This window comes from Piliocolobus tephrosceles, chromosome 17 (assembly GCF_002776525.5).
Source record: "Piliocolobus tephrosceles isolate RC106 chromosome 17, ASM277652v3, whole genome shotgun sequence".
Classification (NCBI taxonomy): domain Eukaryota; kingdom Metazoa; phylum Chordata; class Mammalia; order Primates; family Cercopithecidae; genus Piliocolobus; species Piliocolobus tephrosceles.
The window spans coordinates 57,633,206-57,648,819 of record NC_045450.1 but is presented as its reverse complement, the minus strand read 5'-3'; the positions used below and the strand labels follow the sequence as shown (position 1 = coordinate 57,648,819).

The window sequence follows — 15,614 nt, the reverse complement described above, 5'->3', positions numbered from 1 at the left end:
GATGTGAGCCACCACACCCAGCCGAGAGACACCAACTCTTAAAAGGTGCCTAACTAAGCATCTCGAGGAATTTGTACTGTGTCTCTAATGAGCTCCCTTGCAGCATTTGCATCAGGGAAATGCTGGGGATCTGATCCATCCTAGGAAAGATCACTCTAGCTGCAGGGTAGAATGGGAAGCCTGGAGGGGGTAAGATTGGAGATATGGGAAAAAGTCAGAGGCTGTTGGCAGAAATTCAAGCAACAAACAAAAAATGGAAAGGCAGACCGAAGACAGTGGCTGTTGACAAAAAAAAGAAGGAGGGCAAATTTGACAGCTATTTAAAGGCTACTTTACCTTTCGACAGACATTGGTGATGAATGTGATACATGAGGTGACAGTCCACCAGAAGACACACTGATATTCTCCCCAGATTTCCTCTCCAGAAACTCCTTGACTAAATCATCACGGGTCACCTGAAGCAGTCTCTGACAGTTTTTGGAAGACCAGGAATAGAATTTCAGGAGACTGATTCCAGATAAAGCCACAATTATGCAGCAATGTTATGTTCCTGAACCATTAAAGACATACAAGGGATGCCTGAACTTTACTAGGAACTCCTGGCTCATTATTTCCTATTTTCCTATCCTCTCTTCCCTTCAAAGGAGCAACAAGAAAGCAAGAACCAGTGAAAAACTTAAGACTGTGTTCATTTTTCTGCTAATCTTGATCTATTCTAGTCCAACTTATTCTCCCACTGTTGAAACAAATATTTCTAACACAGATAAGGGACATCCTATTGCTGGAGGATTCCCTACACAGATGTCCACCACCAGGGCCCAGCTTAAGGAAGCAAGTTCTACTGAAAGCAATTACCCATTTGATAATAGGATTTACAGCAACCAAGATTTCCTTCCTGGCTTGCAGACACTTCTTCCAAAGGCGCTGGCTCCCTGTGATGCTAAGATCCAGTCTCTACAGCCTTCAGAAACTTAGCCAAACCACAAAGCCCTCCAGAATCTCTCTCTAAACTCAGCCACTTAGCCAGTGACCTACTCAGGCCTGACACTGGCTTTGGTAAGCAAAACAGGGTTGGTGACCAATGTAGGGAGTGACATGTTCCTCAACCGTTTCAGGCCCGGACATCTGCATTGCAGGCTGATGCTCAGAGTAAAAAAATGAGGAATGCTAGAGCCCCTACATGAAAAGAAAAGACACTAAAAGAGCCCCTTTTAGTGTCAATAGGGACAGAAAAGATATGTAGGTAAGTGTGGAAGTGAAGAAACTGCATTCTCATTTAGAGTGATGGTCAGGGTAAGGTAGCAGAAGTAGGTAGTGTAATCAGCAGAAAGATCCTTTTGACCCCTGAGAAAATCAGAGTCTAGGTCAGTAGCTGACCCCAGGCCTCTTCACCACTCAGGTGGGTCCCCAGACGGTAAAGATGGTAAACTTCCAAGGGCAAAGATGAGAACAGCCACTCTGCTGAATAGTGGTCCCCAGGAGACAACTGTCTAAATCACTTCAAGTACACACAGCCTTTTGTAGGGAATTTAAACTTGGGATTCCTCGGCATTGCACATGATTTTGTGTTTGTAAATGAGCAACTGTACATTTTTCTACTATGAGCAACTGTACATTTTTCTACAGAGGTCTATATCTGTTATCAGATTTTGGAAACTCAAAAAGAAAAAGATTAGATCTCTTACTTGACTGGATGATCCAATATGGTAGCACTAGGCACGTTTCAGGTGGGCAGTGGCTACTGTATAGTGCAGATATGGAACATTGCCATCATCACAGAGACTGCTATTGGACAGTGCTGCCTTAGAGACGTGGACTGCAGGACATCCACAGGAAGGCCTGGATATCAGACACCAACATTCAAATTTCTTCCCAGTGCTGTGGAATGCGGTAAACCCTTGGAAGTCCAGTATCTGAGTGTGCTGGTCACCATCGTATACCAGTGACCAGATGATGCCTTTCTTTGGCTGATGGCATTCTGCCAGTATGAATTCCTAGCAAGGGAAAGATGGCAGGTGCTCAGAATTACTTGGGGTTATGGTGTATTGGAGTGACCTCACTGTATTTAGGAAGGTTCTGAAAAAAACATGAAAAGAACGTTAGAAAGGGCTGGAGTAAAACTACAGGAGTCCCCCTTTATCCACGGTTTTCCTTCCCAGTTTTAGCTACTCATCATCAACCACGATTTGAAAATATTAAGTGGAAAAATTCCAGAAAGAAACTTCATTTATTACATACTATTCTGAGTAGCGTGATGAAGCCTTGTGCCATCTCGCTCTGTCATGCCAGCACCTGAATCATCTCTTTGTCCATAAAAGCAGAACTACCAACTGCCCAGTTCCAGCGCTTCCAGTTACACCTCTGCCCAAAGTCCTTCACTGGAGGAAGAGAAATTTCTCTTCTCTCTGCCAGAGAGAAACAGGAAGGGAGGAAGAGCCACACAATTGAAATCAATTCACGGCAAGCACCACAGGTTCTTGTCATTTGTGCTTAGTGGACTCAGCTGATGGAAATCGGCAAAGATCATCCCAGAGCTCACACATCCCTGCCTGCTCTCTCTTCCAAGGTCTGGAAAAGCAACTGGCAGCTGAGTTGTACAGGGGTGGGGAGGCATTATTATTCGATAATAACAACCACTTTTTAACTCTTATATTGTCATAATATTGTGTTAGGAGCTTCATGCATTAATCCTAACATTCACAACAATACTGTAAGATAGATATTGTTACCCTTATTCAACACTGATAATATTCTAGGGCTCAAAGAGGTGGTATGACTTGCCCGGCAAGATCTTGGACTTGAAAGTCTGAGGCTTCCATTCTCCACCACAATTCATGTTTATTCATGGGCATCCATTGTTTCAGACTCATGATAACCGTGTAAAGTAGCACAGAATAGGTATGTGATTGGCCCAAGGGCACACAGCAAGGGAGAAGTTGTAATCTTTAATGATAACTTTTTTCCTTAAACGGGATTTTTTTTTCTCCTGTACCACCAAGCCAGTACATCTATGTCCTCCCAGAAAATATTATTACCTCTTGTAGAAAGGGTGACAATATTGAATATGACACAGAGGCTGAGAAATGTTACCTCTCTAGACCCAGGGTGGAGAGAGCAGGCAGGTGCAATGCAAGAAATAACTTTCACATTTTCTCCTCGGACATAAGATAAGGTGTAGGAATCAGGTTTGAGATTTTGTAGCCTGTCCGGTTGTAAGTGTCAAGAAATTTCCCTATCAGCCTCATCTACTAGCTCTCCTGGGTCTCTCTCCCTCTTTCTTTCCCTTTTTCCCACCACCCTTCCCCCCCACCCTATTCTCCCCCAAGGGAGTTGACCTTCACAGTTGCCTTTCAGGAGTCAACATTCCAGGATGCCTCCAGTCTGGGGGAAAATGCTTCCTCCTTTGCTTCTCCCAGCCCACCTCAAGCAGTCTCCCCACCCTTCGAGTCTCACCTCGTTAAAGTGTTAAAGCTGTTACTTTCACAGCTTCCTGGGAGCGAGTGCTTTCTCAAGCCCGTCTTGCAAGGTGGGTCCTTTTTTGTTTTTGGCAGAAGGGAGAGGACAGTGAAACGTGCTCTGAGTAGGCACGGTAGGGACGGTTATGCAAAAGTAAGTAGGAGGAGGAAGCAAAGAGGGGAGTTGGTGAGTCAGAGGAGAAAAGCGCACGGCCCGGCTAGCAGTGAGCCTCTCAAAAGCAGCAGGGAAGCCCAAGCCACAAGGTAAGGAGAGAATTTCTGTGTACGACTCCAATGCAGAGCCATTATCCCAGAGCTGCTTGAGCAAGAGTAACAGATTACCTCTGGCAGCTAAGCTGTAGATTACAGTGGCGAAGGCGGTTTGCATAGAGAGGATAAATCAGATCACCTGGGGAATTTTCTGGGGAAAATAAAACACAAGCTGCTCACCAGCAGCCCCAAGCCCCACCAGCTCTATCGCTAAATGGGTCCAAAAGAGCCCAGAAAGCAGGTCAGGCTGTTCTGATGTATATTTTGTAGATGGTCCCCTGGTGCAACGGACTCGTTCAGATCCTGGCTTTGGAGCTCACATTTCTGTACTTCTTGCAGCTTCTCCTCTGTTTTCTGCTGGGGAGTGGAAGGCAGGAGGCGTAAGGAACTGTAGGTTTTCTCTAGCTCAGGTGAGGGATAGTGTGATCATTAAAAACTCTCAGCCCTGGGACCCCCAAAACCTGGGTTCTGGTCTAGAAAGGGCTATTATCCCGGCTGAGCCAATCAATTAAAATTTAGTTTATTTATTCTGAAAAATGAGGAAATGGCTTATCACTGTCTAAAATATCTAACTGGATCATTATCATAATTGCAGCTAAAAGGGCTTTAAAAATGTGGAACACCATGCCCATGTGCAATATGATTAAGTTATGGTGCCAGCATATCAGCTAAGGTAGAAGATAGTCTATCTTGCATGGCCTTGGACAAATTTGAAACTTCTAATTGGAACTGAAATACTTTTCTATGTGTAAAATAAATGTAATATTGTCGATGAAAAGAGACTGTGTGACATATTTGAAGAGATTTATTCTGAGCCAAATATGAGTGACCATGGCCCGTGACACAGCCCTCAGGTGGTCCTGAGAACATGTATCCAAGGTGGTCAGGGTGCAGCTTGGTTTCATACACTTTAGGGAGACATGAGACTTCAATCAAATACATTTAAGAAATACATCTGGCCAGGTGCGGTGGCTCGCGCCTGTAATCTCAGCACTTTGGGAAGCTGAGGCAGGCGGATCACCTGAGGCCGGGAGTTCAAGACCAGCCTGGCCAACATGGCGAAACCCCGTCTGGACGAAAAATACCAAAAAAAATTAGCCGGGCATGGTAGCAGGTACCTGTACTGCCAGCTACTCACTACTCGGGAGGTAGAGGCAGGAGAATCACTTGAACCCGGGAGGTGGAGTCCACAGTGAGCCGAGATCCTGCCATTGCACTCTAGCCTGGGCAACAAGGGGAAAGAAAGAAAGAGAGGGAGGGAGAGAGGGAGGGAGGGAGAGAGAAAGAAAGAAAGAAAGAGAAAGAAAGGAAAGAAAGAAAAAAGTACGGGTGGGAGGTTCCAGCTTAGAGGTAGATTTAAAATTTCTCTAGTTGACGGTTGAGTTTATCTAAGGACCTGAGATCAATAGAAAGGAATGTCTGGGTTAAGATAACGGATTGTGGAGACCCAAGTTCTTTTTTTTTTTTTTTTTTTTATTATACTTTAAGTTCTAGGGTACATGTGCATAACGTGCAGGTTTGTTACATATGTATATATGTGCCATGTTGGTGTGCTGCACCCATCAACTCGTCAGCACCCATCAATTCATCATTTATATCAGGTATAACTCCCCAATGCAATCCCTCCCCCCTCCCCCCTCCCCATGATAGGCCCCATTGTGTGATGTTCCCCTTCCCGAGTCCAAGTGAGCTCACTGTATATCACAAGAAGAGAGACCCAAGTTCTTATTTGCAGAGGAAGCCTTCAGGTAGTAGGCTTCAGAGAGAATAGGTTGTAAAATGTTTCTTATCAGACTTAAGGTCTGTGTTGGTGCTAATGCTGGAGAGGTATAATGAGGCATGCCAGACCCCCACTTCTTGTCATGGCCTGAAACAGTCTCTCAAGTTAAATTTTAAAAAGACCCCTGGCTGAGCACAGTGGCTCACGGATGTAATCCCAGCACTATTAGGAGACTGAGGCAGTGGATCACTTGAGGTCAGGAGTTCGAGACCTGCCTGGCCAACATGGTGAAACCCCGTCTCTACTAAAAATACAAAAAATTAGCCAGGCATGGGATTACATGGGCGCGTACCTATAATCCCAATTACTCGGGAGGCTGAGGCAGGAGAATCGCTTGAACCTGGGGAGTCGAGGTTGCAGTGAGCCGAGATCGTGCCACTGCACTCCAGCCTGGACAACAGAGCAAGAATCCATCTCAAAAAAAAAAAAAAAAAAAAAAAGAGTCCTTGCTGAGGAGGAAGTCCTTTCAGATGGTTGGGGGTACTTAGAATTTTATTTTTGGTTTATAATATCTTGCTCAATCTTCCTTTCTGGGTCTCATATAGTAAAAAAATACTGTACAATATATGTTCACTTGTCATGTTGATGGATGTTCCTTGAGCACCTACTATGTGCCATGCACTGTCCTTGGCACTAGTGACACAGCCCTCGCGGGACCCAGGTCCAATCCTCCTGACACTGTCTAGGGAGAGTTTGCTATATGGACACCCTTTACCCAGGTGCCTATATCCAGAGGTTTCCCAGGTCTTCAGGCTATTTGTGAGGATGCCAGTTTCCCCAATCCAACCCCATTCTCTCTCTCTTTGCTCAAGGTATCTTCTGCTGTATCTAATTTCTACTTGTAAGGGGCATAATCTCATGGAAAGTGTAAGTTAGGAATGTATCCAGTGACTGGAATCCAGACTTCTCAAATTAATATGTCTGGTTTCCTGCCCCCCCTCAGAATTTCCCATTTTGTCTCTACAAGGCTACATGGTACCGATTTGGGGGACATCTGTAATTCAGCCCTCTCTAATCAGCTGCTGCTTGAGGTAACCCATCTGGCACCTTCGTGGTTCCTGTGCCAAACATAGATTCTCCCTTCTCACCACCCCTTTAGTGGTGTTTTCAAGATCCTACCTAAGTTTCTCTTGACTCCTCAGAAATGGCTGTCCTTTGTGTTTTAAGATGATACCACTCACCTATCACTGGGGCAACATGTTTTTAAATTAATTTTTTGGGGTGGTGATGACGGAATGTGCTGAGGTTGGGTTTTTTTGTTTTGTTTTTGTTTTTTGTTTTGCTTTGTTTTTTGCTTTTGCTTTGTCAGCCTAGTAACTGAGTAGATTCAAGCAAGGTAGCCTGTCACCCAGCAATGAGGTTTTTATTTTTTAAATGTTTTCTAAAACTAATTTTCATACAGGCAGGGAAAAATAATTTCCCTCCTGGTTTTAATTAATGCATGCTTGGTATAGTAACTGTGCCATATTGCATCTAACCCATGCCTCTGACTTTATTAGTAGCTTGGTCCAAGTAACTGAGATGGCATGGGTTACGTGCTCACTGCTCCATGCAATAGCCTAAATTTTAGTCAGTGATGCTGAAGAGTGTCCGTGTGCATTTCAGAAAAGGATACTTACGTTTCATTCTCTTAAAGGAGCTCCTTTGGTTTTCTGCTTTCTAGCAATTACTGTGCGGCGGCTTTTTTTTTTTTTTTTTTTTTTTTTTTTTGAGATGAAGTTTCGCTCTGTCGCCCAGGCTGGAGTGCAGTGGTGCGATCTTGATCAGGAGATTGAGCCCACGCTCATCCATTTACTCACTTACTCATTTACTTAGCAAGTGTTTAATGAGCCGAGCCCTGATCATTTGCAGAATTGTTATTTATCTGTAAGATAAGATACAGCCTTTCCCTTAAGCTATAGTGGCCCAGAGAAAAGAGAGGCACTCATACAGCCTTTTACTGTCAAGACGGAAGGCTGCTAACAGAAGGGCTGGGAAACAAATTAATCTCAGGAGGGGGCCGGTTGCGGTGGTTCACACCTGTGGTCCCAGGACTTTGGCAGGCCGAGGCAGGTGAATCACCTAAGATCAGGAGTTTGAGACCAGCCTGACCAACATGGCAAATCCCTGTTTCCACTAGAAATACAAAAATTAGCTGGGCATGGCTATAATCCCAGCTACTCGGGAGGCTGAGGCAGGAGAATCACTTGAACCCAGGAGGCGGAGGTTGCGGTGAGCCGAGATGGTGCCACTGCACTCCAGCCTGGGTGACAGAGCAAGACTCCGTCTAAAAAATAAAATTAAAACAAAAAAATCTCAGGAGGAAGAGACAGAATTTCTTTCAGGGAGAAGGCAGGCTGTGGTCAGATTCTTGAAGGAACAATGGCTGTCCTGCAAAAATCTCAGGGTTTTTAAATCACAGGGCAAGTTTGGAAGAACTGAAAGTTGGGAGCCTAAGGCACTAAAACAGAGGGGAGTGATGGGAAATCAAGACTAGGCCATGAAGGACCCCAGGTGCAAAGCATGGGGATGTTTATTTAATCCCATATACACTGGAAATTTATTGAAGGATTTTTAGGCAGGAAGCTGATAGACTTGTGCTTTAAAAAGATACTTTTGGCCAGGTGCAGTGGCTCACACCTGTAATCCCAGCACTTTGGGAGGCCAAGGCTGGAAGGTGGCTTGAGGCCAGGAGTTTGACACCAGCCTGGGCAGTATAGCGAGGTCCAGTCTCTAGTGAAAAATGAAAAAATTATCTGGGTGTGATTGGACACACCTGTGATCCCAGCTACTGGGGAGGCTGAGACAGGAGGATCGAGAATCACTTGAGGCCAGGAGTTCAAGGCTGCAATGAGCTATGATCACGCCACTGTACTCCATCCTGGGCAACAAAGTGAGACCCCGACTCTAAAAAAAGAGAAAAAGAAAGATTTTGGGCCAGGCGTGGTGATCTGAGCACTCCCAAAGTAATCTCAGCACTTTGGGAGGTTGAGGCTGGTGGATCATTTGAGGTTAGGAGTTTGAGACCAACCTGGCCAACATGGCGAAACCCTGTCTCTACTAAAAACACAAAAATTAGCTGGGCATGGTGGCGGGCACCTGTAATCCCAGTCACCTGGGAGGCTGAGGCACGAGAATCACTTGAACCCAGGAGGCAGAGGTTTCAGTGAGCTGAGATCACTGACAGAGTGAGACTCCGTCTCAAAAAAAAAACAGTAATTTTTTTAAAAATGTAAAAGGTAGTTTTGGGCAGCCATGGGTGATGGGGAGATGCTGAGAGACAGAATAGAAAGGTCGATGTCAAAGGCCACCCTAGAGACGAACAGCTGGGAATTCTGGCAATGGGAGAGCGGGATTCGAGGACACTATTGAAGAGTCTCCTTCCATGAAGCGCCCTGACTCGCATCACCTCGCTTCTGCCCAGGCCCAGGAGCATCTGCCTCTGCTGCTCATTACAGTCTTCAGAAACGAGTTTTGCCCAAGACACATCCTAAAGTATCCCCTGGCTCTCCGGCCAGCCCATCATGTGTCGTCTAGATCCTGATGTGTCTTGAGGCTCAGTGACAAGGGATGGAACTTGATTCACAAAAGCTACGCTTTCTAGCCAGGGCAAGTGCTCATGGAAAGACAAATAAGTCAGAGGATTTCCACGGGAGTGCCTCAGAACTGTGGACAACTAACACCTGAGAACAACTGGGGGCAGTTAGAAGGCCCAGCGCCAGCTTGGGGAGGAAATGGGCTTCAGGCCAGCAGCAGTTGGCAGGCAAGGAGGGCCCATAGCCATCAAGCCCCCGCACAGGACACAGAACTGGCCCCAAGTTGGATGGAGAAAGGGAGGGTGTCGTTTTGAAAGGTCTATTCTCCTAATCCCTAGGAAATGTTAGCTTTTTCCTAATTATAAGCCCTGCTTATAAAATTCTATCACCATTTCCTTATAAGTGTATACAGGTTAAGTTCCTCTCATTTTCCTCTCCTTTTGGTTTTGCTCCATTGCTTCCTATTTTTGTTCCAAATTTTTTCTCGTACTCACATTGCCCTTAGGAGAAGCCTCTTGCTAAAGTCACCTGTTCAGTCTTTGCGGGGAGGAAGGACATCCTTGGACCATGATCAATAATAGCCTAGTTTCTAATCATTTTCCTCTTGCACTCAAGTTTTAAGAACTAGGAGCACATCCTAGCTGGTTCTGTTCTTTTTTCTTTTTCTTTGAGATGGAATCTTGCTCTGTAACCCATGTTGAAGTGCAGTGGTACGATCTCGGCTCACTGCAAGCTCTGCCTCCCTGGTTCACGCCATTCTCCTACCTCAGCCTCCTGAGTAGCTGGGACCACAAGTGCCCGCTATCATGCCTGGCTAATTTTTTGTATTTTTAGTAGAGACAGGGTTTCACCGTGTTAGCCAGGATAGTCTCGATATCCTGACCTCGTGATCTACCCACCTTGGCCTCCCAAAGTGCTGGGATTACAGACGTGAGCCACCAAGCCCAGCCTAGCCGGTCCTGTTCTAATCTACAGGGCTAAGACTACAGGGCAGGAATTACCACTCATTGACATTTTCCTGCCATATAGCAAGTGATTTTCAGGCATGAAGGTGAGATGATCCTCATTGGATCTTTTTGGCACATCCAGAGGAAAAGCACTGTTATTATGAATGGAAGAAAAGGGGTTTTTCTGCTATTGCCACCCAAGGTTTGGCTTGAGTCATTTCATACTTCCCAGAAGGTTCAGGGGACTTCCAAGGAAAACCCACGAACTGGCAAAGCATGCTCTCCCTTCAGGAAGAAAGCTATAAGGGCCAAGAGTCTCCTTTGTGGCTGCCCAGTTTCTCTCCTAAAATCCACTCTCGCAGGTCTCTGGAGCCCTGGACATAGATAATAGTTTCTGATCAGTATGAAGGCTGCCTTCATACATGTGTGATCTTACACACATGTGTGATGGTGTGTGAACATAAAGGTCATCACTGAAGCATTTGAAATGGCAAAAGACTGGTAACAACTTGTAAGCCCATCAATGAGGAAACTGATTAAATAAACTGTGGTTAATCCATATAATACTTCTTTGAAGCAACAAGGAATGAGGACCTGCTTTACAAGCTGCCCTGGAATGCTCCCTAAGACATATTGACAACTAAAAATGAAGGGCAACACAGAACAGATAACTTGAATTTTTTTTTTTTTTTTTTACATTTTAAAGAGGAAAAAAATTAAGAACACATACACATTTGAATGTTCTTGCGTACACATAAAGCAACTGAAAAGACACATTAAAAAATGAACTTAGGCTGGACACAGTGGCTCACACCTGTATAATCCCAGCACTTTGGAAGGCCAAGGCAGGCAGACCACTTGAGGTCAGGAGTTCGAGACCAGCCTGGCTAACATGGTGAAACCTCGTTTCTACTAAAAATACAAAAATTAGCTGGGCGTGGTGGTGTGTGCCTATAGTCCCACCTACTCAGGAAGCTGAGTCAGGAGAATCACTTGAACCCGGGAGGCGGAGGTTTCAGCAAACCGAGATCACATTACAGCACTCCAGCCTGGGCAACAGAACAAGTGTCTGTCTCAAAAAAAAAAAAAAAAAAAAAACTTAGTTGCTATCTGGGGCAAGATGAGAAATGGGCAGGTGAGGTCAGGTGCTGGAAGTAGACTTTTCACTGTACACTGATGACAAAACACCAGCTAGCAGATAAATAGCAGCTATCAGTACGTAAAGAAGAGAGGACTGATTTGTCAGCTAGTAAAATTCTTAGGTTTTCTTTCCTCTGGAAAAATACTATGACCCCTTTAAAGATATGTCACTACCCATGTTGACAAATAGCTCTAGAAGTTCCTAATTTCTGACTACAGGCCTCCCTCACAGGCACAAGTGCTTGTCATAAGATTTCCCCTCCTGGCTGGGCGCAGTGGCTCACGCCTGTAATCCCAGCACTTTGGGAGGCTGAGGCGGGCGGATCATAAGTTCAGGAGATCAAGACCATCCTGGTCAACATGGTGAAACCCTATCTCTACTAACATACAAAAATTAGCCGAGCCTGGTGGCGCGAGCCTATAGTCCCAGCTACCCAGGAGGCTGAGGCAGGGGAATTACTTGAACCGGGGAGCAGGAGGTTGCAGTGAGCCGAGATCACGCCACTGCACTTCAGCCTGGCGACAAAGCAAGACCCCGTCTCAAAAAAAAAAAAAAAGATTTCCCCTCCACAGTGACATATGTTAAAAGCCTGGGGTGTGTCAGGCTGGGCTGCAGGCTGGCAGGCACTTTTCTCCCTCCTGCACACAGAATCTGAGAAAACACTTGTTTTAAATTCCAAGACTGTAGATACTTTTCAAAACAATTCAAATCATGTGACTATTACCTATTAAAAACTTTTTAGGCTGAGCATGGTAGCTCATGCCTGTAATCCTAGCACTTTGGGAGGCTGAGGCAGGAAGATTGTTTGAGGCCGAGAATTCAAGATCAGCCTGAGCAACTTTTTTTTTTTTCTTTTTTGAGACGGAGTTTTGTTCTTGTTGCCCAGGCTGGAGTACAATGGCACAATCTCAGCTCACTGCAATCTCCGCCTTTCGGATTCAAGTGATTCTCCTACCTCAGCCTCCCAAGTAGCTGGGATTACAGGCACCAGCCACCATGTCCAGCTAATTTTTGTATTTTTAGCAGAGATAGTGTTTCACCATGTTGGCCAGGTTGGTCTTGAACTCCTGACCTCATGTGATCCACCTGCCTCGGCCTCCAAAAGTGTTGGGACTACAGGTATGAGCCACTGTGCTCGGCCATGAGCAACATTTCAAGACCTCATCTCTGCAAAAAATAAATAAATAATAAAAACTTTTTTTTAAAAATGGTATAAGACCTGCTACCACAAAAACAGCTGACCCCCAAATCCAGCCCCAGTTACCATCTGGAAATCTAGCCTCTATTTTTTACTAAAGCCAGAAGGGAGAATTTCTTGTGTATATGGTGATATACAAATGAACACCTTACTACTACTATGAATATTTTACTATGTGCAATAGCTGTTCTCTCTCCCAATACTTACTTATGTCAGAAGGTCACCCAGAATGACAGTCATGTGGGAAGGAGGTTAAAATCTCCCTTGGAATAACATTCTAGGATAGCACTAGGAACCATGGTCCTTTCACACAAAGCAAGCCCTGATTGCAAAATGTTGCCATCAGTCAGTATGAGACTTCGTACGAATCACAAAGTGAGACTCCTTTCTCTAGATATTTACTGTCTATCAACTGGAAAACCATCTTAATATACTTATTTGTTTTGTTTTATTTGTGGGTTTTTTTGGAGATGGACTCTCAGCCTTTCACCCAGGCTGGAGTGCAGTGGCGTGACATCAGCTCACTGCAACCTCTGTCTCCCAGGTTCAAATGATTCTCCTGCCTCAGCCTCCCAAGTAGCTGGGACTATAGGCATGTGCCAACACACCCAGCTAATTTTTGTATTTTTGGTAGAGACAGGGTTTTGCCATGTTGGTCAGGCTGGTCTCAAACTCCTGACCTCAAGTGATCTGCCCAGCTCAGTTTCCCAAAGTGCTGGGATTACAGGCATGAGCCACTGCGCCTGGCCTTAATATACTTATTTTGTTGGACCAAGATACTTTACTGTCACCTACAAAAAAACATTTTGAAAATAAATATCTAAATTCTTGATGGGATGGCACTCCCTAGGGTTGTGTGATACACGCTTGACCAACTCTACTGAGCTGCCCTGAGTAGGCTGTCCCACGTAATCAAGCATGCCTCAAGCAGCAGTGTGGGAGTCATGGGTCACAAGTATCACCAGTGAGAGTGACACAGCTGTGAGATCTGTGGCACTTAGGTTGGCTTGCCATGTTTTCTTAGAGTTGGCAGGTAAGGAGACTCTAATAGCTCAAATAACTCTAATTCAGCTCAAATAGAGTAGACAGTTTATTACCTACACAGATACAAGGTCAACATTGGATCAACTCCCCATGGCCTTGGTCCCACGGGATGACAGCAAATCAGAAGGATGTGCTATCTAGGGCAGGGAAAGAAATGGGCGGGTGAGGTCAGGTGCTGGAAGTAGACTTTTCACTGTATACTGATGTCAGAACACCAGCTAGCAGATAAATAGGTGACAGGCACCATGAGCACCTGGCTCTGCCTTTGAGGAGACAATTCCAACTAAAGCCAAGCAGTTGTATAGCCTGCAGCCCTATCCTTTGAGGGACTGGAGTGGAAAGTCCTGTGATTAATTGCAGTGAGGGAGGGAGATGAGACACAGTCTTGGCTGCAGTCTCCCTTATGATGGAGGGATGAGTAAGCAGTGGCCTCGAGGCAGTTCTCCACTAGGTGGCTTATCTCCCTCTGTTTCTGCAGGAATCATAAGGCATTTAACCAAGACTTGAGTTAGACTGAGGTGAAGCCTCCCCTACATGGCCTGTCTGAAGACATCCTTGTCCTTGTCGGCAGGGCACCATGATGGAGCCATTTCCTTATGTTGATTAAATATGGCTCAGTTCAGATATTTTTGGTAAACCAATGGGCAAGGTGGCTTGGTTTAGAGAGACCAGGAAGGAGGAATTAAAGACCCTGAAGGAGAATGTATCAACACACTAAGTGTAAAGGACAGGAAATGATTTGGAGAGGAACTGGCGCCACTGTTGGCAGGAATCCTCTGGCTTCCCATGTTGCTCCTTGGTGGAGGGTCAGAGAGCAGGTGGCTTTGGCCAGAAGGGGAATAGAAGGCAAACAGTAAAACAGCAGCCCAACCCCACCCTTTCTGTTTGTTCCTTAAAGGTCTGCCACTTTAGCACAATGCCACTGCCTAAAAAAATGAAGCTCCTGCTATTTCTGGTTTTCCAGACGGCCATCTTGGCTCTATTCTTCTACATGTACAGCCACAACATCAGCTCCCTGTCTATGAAGGCACAGCCCAAGCGCATGCACGTGCATGTGCTGGTTCTGTCTTCCTGGCGCTCTGGCTCCTCTTTTGTGGGGCAGCTTTTTGGGCAGCACCCAGATGTCTTCTACCTGATGGAGCCCGCCTGGCATGTGTGGATGACCTTCAAGCAGAGCACCGCCTGGACGCTTCACATGGCGGTGCGGGATCTGATACGGGCCGTGTTCTTGTGTGACATGAGCGTCTTTGATGCCTACATGGAACCTGGTCCCCGGAGACAGTCCAGCCTCTTCCAGTGGGAGACCAGCCGGGCCCTGTGTTCCGCACCTGCCTGTGACATCATCCCACGAGAAGAAATCATCCCCCAGGCTCAATGCAGGCTCCTGTGCAGTCAACAGCCCTTTGAGGTGGTAGAGAAGGCCTGCCACTCCTACAGCCACGTGGTGCTCAAGGAGGTGCGCTTCTTCAACCTGCAGTCCCTCTACCCGCTGCTGAAAGACCCTTCCCTCAACCTGCACATCGTGCACCTGGTCCGGGACCCCCGGGCCGTGTTCCGTTCCCGAGAACACACAAAGGGAGATCTCATGATTGACAGTCGCATTGTGATGGGGCAGCATAAGCACAAACTCAACAAGGAGGACCAACCCTACTATGTGATGCAGGTCATCTGCCAAAGCCAACTGGAGATCTACAAGACCATCCAGTCCTTGCCCAAGGCCCTGCAGGAACGCTACCTGCTCGTGCGCTATGAGGACCTGGTCCGAGCCCCTGTGGCCCAGACTTCCCGAATGTATGAATTCGTAGGGTTGGAATTCTTGCCCCATCTTCAGACCTGGGTGCATAACATCACCCGAGGCAAGGGCATGGGTGACCACGCCTTCGAAACAAATGCCAGGGATGCCCTAAATGTCTCCCAGGCTTGGCGCTGGTCTTTGCCCTATGAAAAGGTTTCTCGACTTCAGAAAGCCTGTGGCGATGCCATGAATTTGCTGGGCTACCACCACGTCAGATCTGAACAAGAACAGAGAAACCTGTTGCTGGATCTTCTGTCTACCTGGACTGTCCCTGAGAAAAACCACTAAGAGGGTTGAGAAGGCTTTGCCTCCACCTGGTGTCAGCCTCAGTCACTTTCTCTGAATGATTTGGAGCCTTGCCTACATCTCTGAGCCTTAACTACATGTCTGTGGGTATCACACTGAGTGTGAGTTGTGCCCACATATGCTCAAGCAGAAGGATTTTTTTTTTTTTTTTTTTTTTTTTTTT

The 15,614-nt window shown here is 46.0% G+C and overlaps 1 protein-coding gene across 2 annotated transcripts; it reads left to right on the top strand.

Annotated features, from left to right (window-relative positions):
- Positions 1–3,315: 3,315 nt before the first annotated feature.
- CHST4 (carbohydrate sulfotransferase 4) lies at positions 3,316–15,433 on the top strand. 2 transcript variants are annotated; one of them, XM_023209873.2, is made up of 2 exons: positions 3,316–3,526; positions 14,249–15,433. In XM_023209873.2, exon 2 carries the CDS (start codon positions 14,267–14,269, stop codon positions 15,431–15,433), a length of 1,167 nt encoding a protein of 388 aa, XP_023065641.1. In that variant the 5' UTR covers positions 3,316–3,526; positions 14,249–14,266. The 2 variants fall into 2 exon arrangements, with proteins under 2 accessions (XP_023065641.1, XP_023065640.1); XM_023209872.2 differs by having other exon boundaries at positions 3,465–3,719.
- Positions 15,434–15,614: the final 181 nt, after the last annotated feature.

What these genes read in the sequence shown, in the direction of transcription:
- CHST4 (XM_023209873.2), top strand. Translation starts at nt 14,267, where the DNA reads ATGCCACTGCCTAAAAAAATGAAGCTCCTGCTATTTCTGGTTTTCCAG.